The sequence below is a fragment of the Oncorhynchus mykiss genome, chromosome 3 (genome assembly GCF_013265735.2).
Source record: "Oncorhynchus mykiss isolate Arlee chromosome 3, USDA_OmykA_1.1, whole genome shotgun sequence".
Classification (NCBI taxonomy): domain Eukaryota; kingdom Metazoa; phylum Chordata; class Actinopteri; order Salmoniformes; family Salmonidae; genus Oncorhynchus; species Oncorhynchus mykiss.
In genome coordinates, this window is record NC_048567.1 from 50,896,975 (window position 1) to 50,912,474 (window position 15,500).

Sequence of the window (15,500 nt, forward strand, 5' to 3'; positions counted from 1 at the left end):
TTTATGTGGGTTAGGATGAAATCTATTTTATTGGAGAGATCAAGAGAGATTTAGTGAGACTCGACTTTGAATTGTTTAAAGCACGGACTGAAAATGAAATCCAGGAAATCTGAATACCACTGAAGTTTGTGGGCAGAGAATATTTTCTTCCCTCTTCTGAGGCCAATATATAGTAGAATACAGAAGAGATGTCATATGAGTTTTGGGTTAAGCACAGGGAGAGGTAAACAGTAGTTTATATTTGGGCCAATAGATAAATTCCTTTGAAGTCTTCATAATATACATATTTTTTGTATCATCAAAGAACACAAAAGCACAACCCCCATATAAACAAAGAAGAAAGTAAAGTTGAATTCATCAAGCTCTTGCTGGAGCAATCAACAATGGGTTCTTGTAATTCATAAAGGGCCCGATTCTGACTTAAGGAAATTATGCTTTTCTTATGCACGCCTTTCCCATGCACTTCTCAGTAGTTGGTATTCAGACTTACTTCATGAAGGTGCGTAACACGCTTTGCAGGCGTGGTTCTCATTCCATAGGGGTTTCAGTTTTCATTCCATAGGGTTTTCAGTTTTCATTCCATAGGGTTTTCAGTTTTCATTCCATAGGGTTTTCAGTTTTCATTCCATAGGGTTTTCAGTACATTTATCTTAAGCCATACCTTTAAATACTGTGTACCTTTTAGTTTGAATTTTGTCGACACTCAGTGGAATATATTGAGTGACCAGTTCAGAATTATGGAATCAGTGAAAGAAAGCCATCTAAATATACGCATATTCTTCTCTTGTTTCAGCACTAGTTGGTAGATACTCTGATATTGTACACTATTTAGGGTTAGGAAAGTATTTATGAAACATAAACAGGTTTGGAGAGCCTTCACACATGAAATAAAGAAAACATTGGCTTGATTCATGCGGGAAATTGCCACATTCAATTCTTGAAACCATGGAAATGTTAGAAGATTAGTGTACATAGAATTATAATAGGGAGAATAGTGTACAATTGCCTTCACTAACGATGGATCTGTGTGATGACACAGCCAAGTATTACGCCATGCATCGGGATCAAACTGTTAGGGCTTGGTCTGCGCTCCGCTTCATAATGATTCAATTAGCCTACATTTCTTTATTCTATCAACTGTTACTAATTATCCCCTGACCTTATTCATGGTTTCCTTGCGCATAAAGATGGTGGAATTATTAGGGAATTAATTCAAGGTCAGAATATGGAATGTCTGTAGACACACCACTGCCACAACATTTATTCAAACTCCACCCAGAAACAAATAGCAGGTGAATAGCATACTATACTCATGCTTAAGTTCAAGGTCAGAATACGCATAGAGAGAAAAGTGCATAAAAGGGGAATTACGTTCCATTTATGTGCATTTAACTGGGGTCGGAATCGGGCCCAAAATGACTGCCTGTTCACTGTGTTATTTAGAACTCCAATTGGATTAGAAACAGAAGCGATTTCCTTCCAAATAGATTTCTCTCTCCCAGAACAATTTAGAGAGATTATGGCAATGGCGTACAATGCATGTCCCTCCAATAAATTCATAAAGAAATAGTGTCACTCAAGCTTGGATATATTGTGTTAAACACACTTTTATTGTTTGGGTGCCTAATGAAACAGTGTCACCATTCATTTAGGGAGGGAGAAAGAGTAAATGGTCACATAAAAAAATATAAAATTAACAATGAAAAATGGTAACCTAGGGAAGGTCTGGTTCCCCGTGGCAACAACGACATACAGTTGAGACAGTGTCCAGACCCAGACGTGTATGTGTTTGGTTTGCACGTTTCCATCGTCTATTATAATCTCAAACGATGAAGTCCTTTTTTAAATTTACTAGCCATGCATACAGTTGACAATTCCACATGTGTTGAGTCAGTGTCTTCCTAGGAGCTGGCACTTTCCATACAAAATATTTACACTACCGTTAATTATAATTGTTATTCATCATCATCATCATCATCATCACTATTATTAGCCTACTATGAATTTCAATACTCTGAATACATAAAGAGTGGGATGTTGAGACAACGTCGCATCCCATTTCATTGTGATACCCAACCAAAAAAATACAATGTAGAGAATGATGAGTGATGACATCTTCATTCCTGAAAAGAAGACCATTTCTAGAGACAAGAGTCTGTTGAGATATTCAAACACTGAAAGATGGAGTCCTCCTTGTCCCATCCGAATGAAACTGTTACAATATTCAGGAATCTGTTGTCAGAACCTCCTGAAACCAGACACCTCTGCTACACTTATCAAAACAAAATAGGAAGGAGAAGACAACATTGTTTCAAGAATGACACTGACTTTTCCACCATTTTCTTCCCATTCCTCAAAACAACTAAAAAGGAAATTAGAGGGGAAAATATGGAGGCGCGTTCAAGTCACCTCTTTGGTTCTGTCCTAGTGATGTGCAACAACAAAAAACGTCCCCTTGGATGAAGGTAGGTAGGCCCTCTCTTTCTCTGTACAGGAAAACTTAGTACGCAAATCAATTACTCATCAATGTTTCAAACAAGTTGATCAGAGGGATTATCTCCTCCCCTCTATCTGCCGCTCTGCGCTGTCATGGTAACTTAAAATGGAGAAAGATGGCTCCAGCTTGATGTGCTCAGAGAAACTGGGTCATATCAACAAGACCAAAACAATGTCAAATAAACATTACCGAAGCCGATCCCAGAAAACTTAAAGACTACAAAACCTGTAATTCTGCACGGACGACTCAAGACATATTTTTTTTCTCCGCCAGAGAAAACAGGATAACATAAGGCGAGTGCACTTTTCTTTAGTCCGGTTTGTCAGTTTCTCTTGCGCAAATCCTTTGCATTCCTCATTTCATTCTATTAATTATTAACATATCATTATTATCAATTACATCATGACTGATTTTATGCACCAATGAGTTAAAATCCACCACAGTTCTACCATGAGTTTATTAATCATCCATGTTGTTGGTGTGAGTATAATCCTCCTCTCAGCGTACAGTATCTTGGTGTATGCAGACTTCCTCTCTCCCCTGTCCCCCTGGCGTCCCCTAGGCTCTGGGGCTATTGTATATTGCAGGAGGAGCAGCATGGGTCATCCTTGTCTGGCTGGGCGGCGTAGTCCATCTGCCGAACTATCTCGGCGAACAGTTCGTCCACCATGGTTTTGCTCTTGGCCGAGGTCTCCATAAAGGGGCAGCCCCACTCCTCTGCCAGAGCCTGGCCCTCGCTGGCCGACACCTCCCTCTCACTCTCCAGGTCCACCTTGTTCCCCACCAGGATCACTGGGACTTTCTCGTACCTGCAGACGACACACACAAACAGATGGAGAAAATGATCAGAAACCATCTTGTGACATGAATATATGGACAGTCGCTGACTGTCAAGGCAGATCGGAATGACACACATGAGGAGATGTGATTTGGTAAAATGTTTAACTGAGATTTAGGGGTTGCCGTCCATGAAGAGCTGACTAGTTTTAACTGTACCTGACGTCCTCTCTGCACTCTCCTAAATGTACAGTTGATAGGCATAATTGCAATCTAGAATGAAAGCTTCATTGGCACATCAAGATGTTGTCAATAAATCATGCTAGCCATAAATAACTACATTAAATCCGTGTGGCACATTTCCCTGAAATATATCAACTAAAAGGCCTGGCAATCACAGTTCTAAGAGGTGGCTTGTCGAAGAAGAAATCTATACTGCCCACATGCTTTATTCCTATTACTATCAGTGACAACTCGAGAACTTAACAAGGCCAGCAGTCAACAGGAAGTGGGCAAAATCACCCACAATCCCTTAGGGGCAGGAAGAGACAATAATCCAGTGAGCTTTAAACTCTCTTCCAAATTGGTTGAGTGTTCCCACTGAGGAACTGGGCTACTTGCACAAGGGCCAGAAAGACAGTGTTACATCATATTTTTAATGAAGGACCTTAAGTCTTAAACGTTGTATAATACTAACACTCTCAATGAAGAGTACCACAAACATTTAATGGACATGATTCAAAATGTCTGCATTTATTGGTCAAGCCAAAGAATCTGTTTAATTGACAACATTTCAGTAAATTGGAGACTTGCCGGGAGGATCTGCTGATATTGGCGTGGTGCATCCAAGGAATTAGGCATCTCTATTTTGGACACGTCACAGAGAATAAAGGCTCCGCTTTTATTTCTTATCTGCAACTAGGAGCTCCCTCACTAGTGATAATATTAACCAGCACACACCCGCTATGAACCCCACTCAGAATGCCTCTCTTCTCATGTTATTGAGCACAAACAGATCACAGGAGAATCATGCTCCTTGACACCTTTCAGCATCAAAGGTTAGCCTCCCTGTATGAAATATTCATGCCTCCTAAATTATTTAACACTATTTGACGGGGGAAAAAACACCCGTCCTTGATCGCTATGGTAACAGGTACACAAGGACACTCATAGTGTTGGAGGCTGGAGAGATGGAGAGAATCAATGACTGTAATACTTTCTTAAGTAGAGGAAACTGAGCTTCTCATGGTGGCGACGGTCTGCAGGCTCCAGTGCTAAATAAGCTTAAACTGGCAAAGAATAAGGAGCTCAATTTGATCTGGTACTGAATATATTATCCAGAGTGAACTCTAATCTCTGCCATCCCCATTCTGTGGGCAAGCCAAGAACTACAGGGATAAAACAGTAGACAACAGGGGTCTGTGAGCTACTGTGTGTGACTGTGAAGCACAAGACAGTTGACTACCAGTTAGTTAGCCACCACACAGCCTTTCACAGTACAGCTGGAAAACAATAGCCTTTTCAACCCAAAACTTACAGTCCGTCTGTTGTTCAAACAGCTGAAGCAGCTGTCGACTGTGAAAAAATGGCATCGATAGCATTCCTGACTCCAACAATTCATTGGAGGCCCCTGATAGCAATGGTGCTGTTTTGGAACACATCTTTGTGGCGAAAGTAAAAATATGCAGTCAAACTATACACTCCCTCTCCGCGCTCATTGAGAGGCCCTAATCATAGTGGTGGGCGTGTGGAATGGAGGGCCGGGACAGGCTCTGTGGTGGCTGTACTCGTTAAAGAGAAAACCCACATGGGACATAGCGTTTAGGGAGGTCCCCTGCATGGGTGGCCGTTTCTATTTTAAACAGGGCTGTGGTCGCACGGCCGTCGCTACTAGCCCCCGCTCATACCGAGGCCTGGGGCTGCCGTCACGAGTTCGCCTACTGCCTCGCCACCTCAAATTACAACCTGCTCTCCACACATTCATGGGAAGGCATGCCCCATGAGGAACCCTGCGGCCCATGGAACATGGATAAAAGTGGGACGGGAGTGTGTGTTTATGCTAGAGCAAGTTTGTGCGTCTGTGTGCGCGGTAAGTGAGCATGTGTGCTTCTGTGTGTGCACTGAGACAAGAGCAAAATTAGCACTATTTCGGTAAGGGATTGAGCCTGGCTCTAAGACTCAGTGAGCTCTGATGGAAAATGATTTCTGATCCTCTGAAGAGCTTATAACACAGCCTCTGTCCTCGGTGCTATTGTCACAGCTGTCTGCTTCTCAGCGCTCTGAAATGAAAATTAAATCCTACAGCAATGGGACTCACTGTAAAATCCACATGAAAACCACCCCAAAGAACCCCAGATGATCATGACGGATGATGAGCTAGAGAAGAGAGCAGTGACGGGAGAGAAGAAGTCAAATGGAAACATATCCAGCCATCCATTCTATTCAATAACAAAATAACAGACTTGATAGGCTACCTAACTATCTCACAGCAGAACAGCCACTCCGACTCCGTCATGCAGGAGGAGTGCAGGCAGCACAAAGAAAAAAACTTGTCATCTGGTGCCAAAGGAGGAGAGGGGCTATAAATAGCTGTAATAACAGAGGGGAGACCTGCAATCTCAGGAGGTGTGTGAGGACGGCTGCCACGGATACCAGAGCCTCACAGGGACTTCGCATGAAGGGTGTTGGGCACAATGGCCATTCGGAGTCTGGGCCTGGTGCTAGGTGCAGGAAGTGAGGATGGGAGTGGGCAGAGAAGGTCCAGGGTAGCTTAGCTTATCTTCAACTGAGGTTTGAGCCCGTCGGTTACGCATTCTCCACTCGGAAGTCGTGAGCAGTAGTCATCAACACATATCAGCGGCCCAGCATGCCAACATTCCCTCCCACTGTCTGTATGTCTGTCTGTCAGTCTGACTACATGCATGTGGCTGAAACACTCTCGCCTCAAAAACAACCAGCACATTTCTCCTAGACACCCCTATGTATAATGCATGATGCATCCACTGATAGAGATCTGGGCTAGCTGAGGGAGGCAGGGAAGCAGGGTGGGAGCTGCCTGGTGGTCTCTGGGCCCGGCCGCTGGGTTTATCGGGCCCTACCTGAGAGACAGTCAGCCAGCCTGGCCTACATGGTGAAAGAGGTCTATCCAGGTCCCTCCACAGTGAGATGGAGTCTGTCCTGAGTCTCCTGTACCTCAGGCTGACGGTGTATCTGTGTCTCAGTGAGTCCACACACTGCTGAGGGGTGGGTCTGACTGGAGCTGACTCGGGAGGCTGGATAAAGCTGAGTCAGGGGTATAAATGAGCTCCACCACAGTCCAAGGGAGAGGACGTTTAAACACATCTCCAGCTCCTGATCTCAGAAAGGCTGCATCGCCCTAATGTCGGGATGTGCCAAAAGGATCCCTCTGCTATTTGGGAGGATGACTCATAAATGACAAAAGCAGACAACAGCTGAGATATTACTTTGGGCGCCTTGAAACAATCTCCTTGGATCCTTCCGACTGTCTCAAGGTAGCAAAAGGATATCCACTCCTTCCCGTTTCCTGTAAAGCTTTCCTGATACTATTCTCAGAATATGACACGACGAGTTTGTCAAAAACTGAAAATATTCCAGTTAGAAATGAAGGGAGTGACAAATGCGAGACATGCATTATTGTCATTGCTAGATTGGAGATATTAGATATTATTACTTATGCCCCTGTCTGCAGACTGCAGTTTTATGGGTGATTTGGTGCTTTTCTTCAGAGGACAAAAATACACCCACATTAGGCCCCCCTCAAACATTCGGCCATGGTCTGATGAATGAGCTTGTTCCTCTTCCTGGAGGAAGAGGGCGAAGAAATTAACCAAACAATCCTACAAATTATATGAAATATCATCACGAAATCTGAAATGAACACTGACTGTGTTTAATCTGAAATGTGTTTCCACCCCCCCCCCATGCTGGCTGAAGAGAGGGGAGAGGAGAAGTACAGTAGCTAAGATTAGATTGGGCTAATTTATGGGTTTTATAAATAGAAACTGGGGCTCGGAGTGACACAGTCAGTCAGTTTCACCCTCTCTTCCCTGACCTCTGGGTCTACATGAAGATTACAGTGGCTCACGCTATGGAGCATGAGCCCATGTACATCATAATGAAAGTGAATGAAGCTCTCTTCAGCTCTCCATGGGATGGATCCGATGGACACGCACATGAAGACTGCCTGCATCCTATATCTACTATCACCGGTTTACCACAAACAGTGGCAGGATAACCGTCTGTAATTGGAAATTGTCACCAATAAAACGTATTAAACGCAGCAAACACATGACTTTATATTTGGTAACACGTCCTCGTCCCGGCTCTATCACTTATTTTCAGGATACGCCGAAATGTAAGCTTAAAACAACAGAAAGAAGAAATGTGTGCTTGAGGCTGCTTGCTTCTCTGTTGCTCTAGTCATCGCATGTTCTTTTCTCTCCCCCTCAGTCGTAATCAACAATAACAGCTTCAGCATCAAACATTAATGTCACTCTTAACAACAGTGCAATTATGTATATTGTCACTCTGCTACACACTGCCTGGCTGCCAATGCAGACTGGCATTATTTTCGATCGCCTTGCCCTTTATGCTCTGAGTAGCTCTGCTTGATGATGCTCAAGCCAGGCTTAGACAAATAGACAAAGTAAGAGTCCCCTGCGTAAGTATTTATAAAAGGCCCTGCTGCACTTGATCTGGGTGAAACAAATATGTGGGGGGGGGGGGGGGGGGGGGGTCTTGACAGGGGGAACATTGCTATTGAAATTCACATGAAAATGATGCATCTGTGGGTTTTTGACAAGTTCACTTTCTATCAAATAGGATAGTCCCCCATCTAATCACACGGGTGTTATAGAAATATGCAGCCTGCAGGACAGAATTCATGGCATGTTAGTCTGTGACTTTGAGCAAGGGCTTTGACAATAACATAAAGATAAAGACCAAAGTAATTCACCCGAATGCTGTGCAAGGAGAAATTAGGACTAGGCTTGGGTCGTATAGCGTATATACCATATACCGGGGTATTTTAAAATAGCCACGGGATGTTTTTTTCAATACCATCAATACCGAAGGACACTATTTCCTTTTCTTTCCCGCTACTTTTTTAAGTAAACACCTGCAGTCAACTTGTGCAATGTGTTAAGAGATACAGAAGATCGCATCTTTCACTTTACCTGGCACATCATTTTTCATTATAGCACTTACTAGTGGTACCCAGTCGCGTGGTGTTTGCTCACAAGCACACAACAACGAGAGATCGCAGCCTCGTAAATCACTCACTGTTGTCCAGCATGCTCCAGGTGATCTAGTTACAGTATGGAAGTCACAACTAAATGTTTGCCAGCTAGATCTTATATAACTATTAAGTTATCAGTCTAGAATGTGCTAAATGCTCTGCAATTGTGCGTTCGGGTTTGCTAATTTAGTAGCTAGTTAGCTATCTAGCTAAGTGGTTAGCTTCTTCCAAAATCACACTTCGCTTGGCGGTAACAGCAGAGAATTCCCTCCTGGATCAAGAGCCTTAATGTTTAATTTTTGTTCTGTGTGTGTAGCAAACTTTGAGTAGTATTTTTGTTGTTACTTGTATACCTTTATGAGCTGGGATGTCTGTCCTGCAAATAGTTTCGGTCAGAGAATGTATAAAAAAAATTGCAATTTGCTCGTTATCATCTAGTTAGCATTCTCTTTGGGATTTTACATGTTCTTGTTAGCATTGCTAATCATCAGATTACAAAGGCTCAGAGGGGTTTGAAAATAGCGCCCCTTGTGTTCAGTGCCGGTATTACCGAACATCCCGGTATGGCACACGGTCGGTATGAAGGTATGACAATCTGGATACCGCCAAAGCCTAATTAGGACATTATTGGACAACCATATCCCCAGGTAATTTTAACCACTCGACATTCGGCACATGGCAAACTCCTTTAAGGTTGACCTGATTGGTATGTTCTGCAGTACTAGATCACTGCAACATAGGATAAGTCCCGCCTTCCACCATGAAAATACTGTGCGAACTACATAACCCTCTGTGATAGTCTCATTCTGACCCTGTGACCATAACATAGGCTAAAAAGATGATGGCCCTCAAACCATCACGGTCACCTAATAATCCCCAGTTTACAATTGGCTCATTCATCCCCCTCCTCTCCCCTGTAACTATTCCCCGGGTCATTGCTGCAAATGAGAACGTGTTCTCAGTCAACTTACCTGGTAAAATAACGGATAAATAAATAAAAATAAAAATAAAAAACAATGTCACCCAGTAGGTAAATCATCCCCGTTCCTCCTCCCTTGCCATGCTCTTCATCATTTCTGGGTGCACTGGCACATCAGTCAGCATCACCTGTGCATGGCTAACTGTTGCTGAAGCAAGGTGATGAGCCCCCCGGCTGTCATGGGGGAGCAGGGAGCGAGTGGAACTAATAATTTGCCCCAGTGGCCTCTGTTACTGCCGCCCTATGCCACTGACAGGTGGAAGACACTGATGCGCCCTGACAGGTCTCGGGACAGGCGCGACACACACCAGCGCCTCTGACTTGGGCGGGCGCCGGGACGGCTCCTGTGTGAGACAGTAACGAGGACAGGAGAGTCTAAGTGAACAGCAGTGACAGCTGCATAATCCACAGGGCAGCGTGGAGCCCTGGAGGAGAGACATTGGGCATTGGGCCTCCTTGGCCATGGGGGTCCTGAGGAGAAGTCAAGACTGCTGGCTGGGCTATGCGCCAGAGCCCCATTCCACTTTCACCCCTCTGCAGGTTGGGAGGGTGTAGTGACATTTAGCAGTGCCATAAAACATATTTTAATATATTCTCCACTCTTATTAATACAGTCTTAAACATTGTTTTACTCTTCAGTAAAACAACTGACTGACTGCTCTAAATCATTCAACTAGACTCTTTGACAGCATTATCTTCCTTTACAAAATGATGGTACATTTCCTGGTTTACTGCTTGGACCTGAATGTAAGTGTAGACAGCTCTAGTGTAAACCACCAGTAGATTGTAAGCTTGTAAGCATTTACCCAAGTGAAGGGAGCATGTTTTTTTGAACCCTAAACAAAGAGTGGACAGTCAACACCATCTGTGGATACGGTGTTCTTCTTTTTAGTGGTGCCGTCATACCTGCAGATAGATATCGTCAGAGGAAGCCATGGGAAGAGTTGGCCATGGCCACGGTCTGGTCTAGACTCCCCAGCACTCCAACTGAACCACTACACTACCCACATTAACTATAAACACAGTGTTCAACTTTAGAGAACATGGTTCCCATGCTCTTCTCTTCAAACTGTTTGGGATGGGAGAGATTTAGTCACCACTGGGTCCCCACAATCTCAGAGGTAGGACTGGAGGACATCGCACTAGCCCATCAACCGTAACTCCATAGTACGATCGTTAAAGTAGAAATTGCAATACTGTACATGTGTGCTCGCTTCCCTTTACTGTTGTTAAACCTGTGTAATAACATTGCAAATACCCAGTAACAACCTTTTATTTGCGTGTTGTTGTTGCTTAGTAATGGAGAACAGAGGTTTTTGTTACACAAGAAGAAATGCAATGTAATTACAAAGTCATCACATGTTGATAAATGTGTAATTACAGCGTGATTACACACTGTATAGGGGAAACTATCATGCAAAGTGTTTATCGTGATTTATTGTACATGTCGCCATAAACGTGCATTGCCTTTGTTCCTGTGGGGCTGTGATGAGGTATTGGATAGTCTGACAGTAGAATAGGTAACATGGGTGTCTAAAGGCATCCGCATGCTCCCCAGCCAAAACAGTTCGGAAGAGGTCGTTCATAATGTTATTAGGACATTTTGTGACGTTTTTGTTCGTTTTGGACTTCGGGTAGGGTTTTTTTTTCGGGCTGTTCGGGCACACAGCATTATTTCTGGATACAAGCCGAAGTCTACGCCCCTTCGTCGAAGATTGGTCAACAGTAGGGATTCTTCAATAAAGTCTTTGTTGTCGTTCAACGAGAGACGACCTGTTTTCATGCAAAAATAAAATATTGAGAAATACTGCACCAAACATCTTAGAAGTAAAATTCTCCTCGGGAAAAACGTCAAAATGAACGACAGATTTCTTCAGTTATCTTAGGTTAATTCGGACTGTTTTGAGGAAGTGTATACTGGCTACGGCGTCTCAAAACGGACAAAACAGTACCGCTTTTGTCTTGTTTTTCAAGCGAAGGTCTTTTAAGGGAGTATTGCGAGAACACTCGTTCGCATGCTGACGCCTTTAGGGAGTTGACACCAGACTTGAGGAGAGAGGAGGCAGTCCCTGGGTGTGTGTCTGATTCCACACACCACAGCTGGCCCACACCTGGTGCACACACACACTAGGGGATGACGCCCCGCCAGCTAGGCAGCATCGCTCCCCCCCCTCCAGATTCCCTCACATACCTCTCCCTGTACTCACATTTTTATGGGGGAAACACATGCTGACCTCATTATTTCATCTGGAGTCGTACATTTATTTGAATGGCTTTAAATGCAATCCAAACTCCAAGCGATCGTGAATTTATTGAAACAAACACACACCAAGATAGCCAGGAAAAGGAACTTGTGAATTGGTAAGATAGCCAGGAAAAGGAACTTGTGAATTGGTAAGATGGCCAGGAAGAAGAAGAACTGAATTGGTAATGGCAATGACAATAGTAAATATTAGAGAGAATGCAATTTCAGCTACAGAGATTTCTACTTATTCGAAGTCAGATCACTTGAGAGGCCATGTTCATACGGAGCGATGGATGGCGCTGTGTAACATGTCAATGGGAGGATCCAACTGAAAAGTTGAGGAGTAATTTGGTAGTTTTGTGTTGTTAATCTATTGCTCCATTGTGAGGTTTCTCAGTGAGCAGAGAGCCTTGTCTCTTTGTGGCTCATCAGACTTCCTCCATTCACCCAGGCAGATACACTGACACCTCCAATGAGTGATGAACCCACACTGTCACAGCTCAGTGTATAGTGGAGTCCCACTTCACATCAACTCTAGAAGAGGGAGTCACAAACATGTGAATGTAGCCAAGGTTTGACGATAATATAGCATTTAAAAGGCGGAGTGTGGGGTCTTAACCAGGTCACCAGGTCTTGAGTGTGAATGACTCATTCATGTTGTCACTTTTTAAGTCTGCCACAAATTAGGCCACTGCACACTCGACCTATATGAATTACTTTGGTATGCTAAGGGATAACCGAGTTGTCTGGATAGCATGTCACATTGTTGTAACTTGATTCTAAACATGTTAGGACAATGCTGGGACAATGAGAGATGCGGCCACTAAAGATGACCTCATGTCTGGAGCATCCCTATAATAACAGTGCTTATCATACGTATGATTCCTGTTAGTTCTGTTTTTTTCTTCCTTTCCAAACAGATTGCATGTTTCCAATTAAAAACATCACTTCCTCTCTTCGGAGACCGACTTCTCAGTGTGCTCCTCCAAATGTAGCAACTCCTGCCAGCCCCCCTTGCTTTAGCTGTATTTTGAGGGATTGTCTGTCTATTAGAATCAGGCCTTTGTTTCTCTCCGCAGAGTCATTGGAGCTGTGAATCCTGGGTATTCCAGCTGTCTGTTTCACTGGGGTTGCAGCATCTAAGCTCAGCCAGCATACAGTCTTGTGGACAGCCCATCAAACACACAGAGCAGAGCTGCATCCAAGGTAGCCAGACAGATAGACACTATCTCTCCACTGTAATAAAGTGCAGGGGAAAGCTGGTCTCACATCTACTGATGGACAAGGCCTGATGTGGTACAGTAGTACAGTAGAGTCTAACTGAGGAGAAATAGCACCATGGCCTTGAAACTAAAATGGCTGTAGAGCTACAGGCAAAAATAGCAGATGACCAACCAACCATATGTCTCCTATCATGCTGAATAAGACACAGGCATGCCGTAAAGACAACGCTGAATATATCATTTATATTGTTTGAAGAACCCAGTTGCATTGCCTTTAGAGAGATGGATATCGGCTAGTGTTGGATGATACAGGAGCACTTGGTTGGATTTAGCAGTAGTAGGCCTATGCAGGGTCAGAATGCTTGAATAGGCTAAAGTAGGCACTATGCCTGTGTGTTGTGTATCACCACTGGACACATCCTCAAAATGAGTGTTATGTGAGTGTAGATTCTGCACAAAGGTGCTTCTTCATAGATTGTGTAGTAGGCCTACCATTACATAGATCAATTATGTTTTCTATCAATGGGGTATATGATAGGAGTCAGATTAGATGTGCTCGTGGGAAAATGCAAGCAGGAATTATCATCCACGTCTATGCATGTTTACAATGAGACGTTGCAGTTCTGACATAGGCCTTCTGTAGGCCTTCCATAATACACGGATTTGATCCAAAATCACTCACCTTTTCACTCTGATGATCTGGTCCCTCATGGGTTTGATGTCTTGGAAGCTCTGCTGGTTGACAAGACTGTAGACCAGTATGAAGCCTTGGCCATTTTTTATGTAAAGGTCCCGCATGGATGCGAACTGTTCGGTACCAGCAGTGTCAAGAATCTCCAGAACAGAGGGTGAGGAATCCACCTCGATTTCTTTGCGGTAAAAATCTTCTATGGTCGGGTCGTACTTCTCAATAAACGTCCCGGTCACAAACTGAACAGTGAGGGCGGATTTCCCGACCCCACCGCTGCCGAGGACCACCACTTTGTACTCGCGCATTGCTCCCTTGTTATTTGATGATTTCAAGAGATTGTCGAAAGCTATCACTCTCCGCGCGACATAGAATAAAATATATCCGTGCAAATGGCATTCATTCGTGTCCCATTTTGAACGGATATAAAAAATACAGCCTTGCTTACCACCGCTCAGCAATGGCAAATAAAAAGCTGAGCACAAAGACTCGCTGCCCGAAGATGGATTTCATTGTAGAAATTCCCACAGGCACACCAGACATTGATTACTAGGCTATGCGCATCGAAACGACTGCAATTTTTTAAAATGTGCATTAAAAGGTATCAAAACGCTGGACAATGTGAAACGTGTGGTTTTTCATCTGCTTAGCTCACCATTCTATGCATCACAAAAAAACAAAACTTGCTCCAGCGAAGACATTGGAGAAAAACAGGACGGTTCCTGATGGTTTCTGCAAGACTTGCGCGTTTTATCTCAATAAATGTTGATAAATAAATAAATACAAATTTAAGAGTTAAGCCTATTAATATAAGTTTCCTTGCTTTTTCACCATCTCTTTCATCTCCCCGTTTCTTATGCGTTCACGAATACAATCCTGACCGCCATACTCTCGGGTGGAGACCCACCGCCGCCGTGTAATCAACCGGTCCCCTCTCGGCTTCCGTACCAACGAAAATGAGACGGGTCTTTCCCACCAGACAGATGTGCAAGGAGTCCAATGGCTACCAATATTTGCTGTTAACCTCACTCATGACTATCTGAATGCCACACGGAAACAGCCAGTAAAATAAAGGGTTGGATTTCCGTTCATGTGCAAAATTTCCCATCATTCGGTAACCGAAGTGACATCCTCTGAGCGCTCACCCAATCACAGAAGCAGCTTGAGGATGTGTATCCAAGAGGAGGAAAGTGCGCGCAGATGCTGTTGCTATGGTAACGCTGCCAGCAGTGTAGCAGCATCACTTGCATAAGGAGAGTGAGTATAAAAGCAGATTATAAACTAGCCTGGTTGCCTTCTCTGGTTAGCTATTAGATTCCACGCCTCTCTTTGGCAAATGATAGGAGTGGCAAGGAGTGGTATATTAGTTGAAGACTGGTACCCAGACTACTTATAAACTGTCATTTAAACAAACAGCAACACAATGTGCGATCAGAGGAACCTCTTCTAGCAAAATAACTTATTGGACTAGACGGTATAGGCCTATACATAACTAGACACAACGATGTGTATGAGTCAATGTCTTTGCAATATCTGCTTGTGTTATCAGATGCAGATGTGCATAAACAGACTATTCAATAAAAATTGCAACAATTTAGCGTACATTTTTTTGCAACAATTTACCATATTCATAACAAAATATCCAATAATTCATGATATTTCCAGAGAATGGGATAAGACTAAAACTAACATGTGCATTGCATTCCTGAGATGGTGCACTTTTATTATGTAGGCCTTTGAAATCATGTCCTCTGCATATATAAAGACACCGAATAAAATGGCTTATTATTTCCTATGTGAATCACCAAAACAAAGGCATCACAAACTTGGCATT

General features: G+C 43.5%; 1 protein-coding gene across 1 annotated transcript; it reads right to left on the minus strand.

The window, feature by feature from the left end:
- Nucleotides 1–1,582: 1,582 nt before the first annotated feature.
- LOC110520154 (ras-related protein Rap-2a) lies at nucleotides 1,583–14,727 on the minus strand. Its single transcript, XM_021597258.2, has 2 exons — nucleotides 13,661–14,727; nucleotides 1,583–3,306 (listed from the first exon to the last, which is right to left on the minus strand). The coding sequence occupies exons 1-2, from the start codon at nucleotides 13,972–13,974 to the stop codon at nucleotides 3,069–3,071; spliced, it is 552 nt and encodes a 183-aa protein (XP_021452933.1). The 5' UTR covers nucleotides 13,975–14,727; the 3' UTR covers nucleotides 1,583–3,068.
- Between the last annotated feature and the right edge of the window lie 773 nt (nucleotides 14,728–15,500).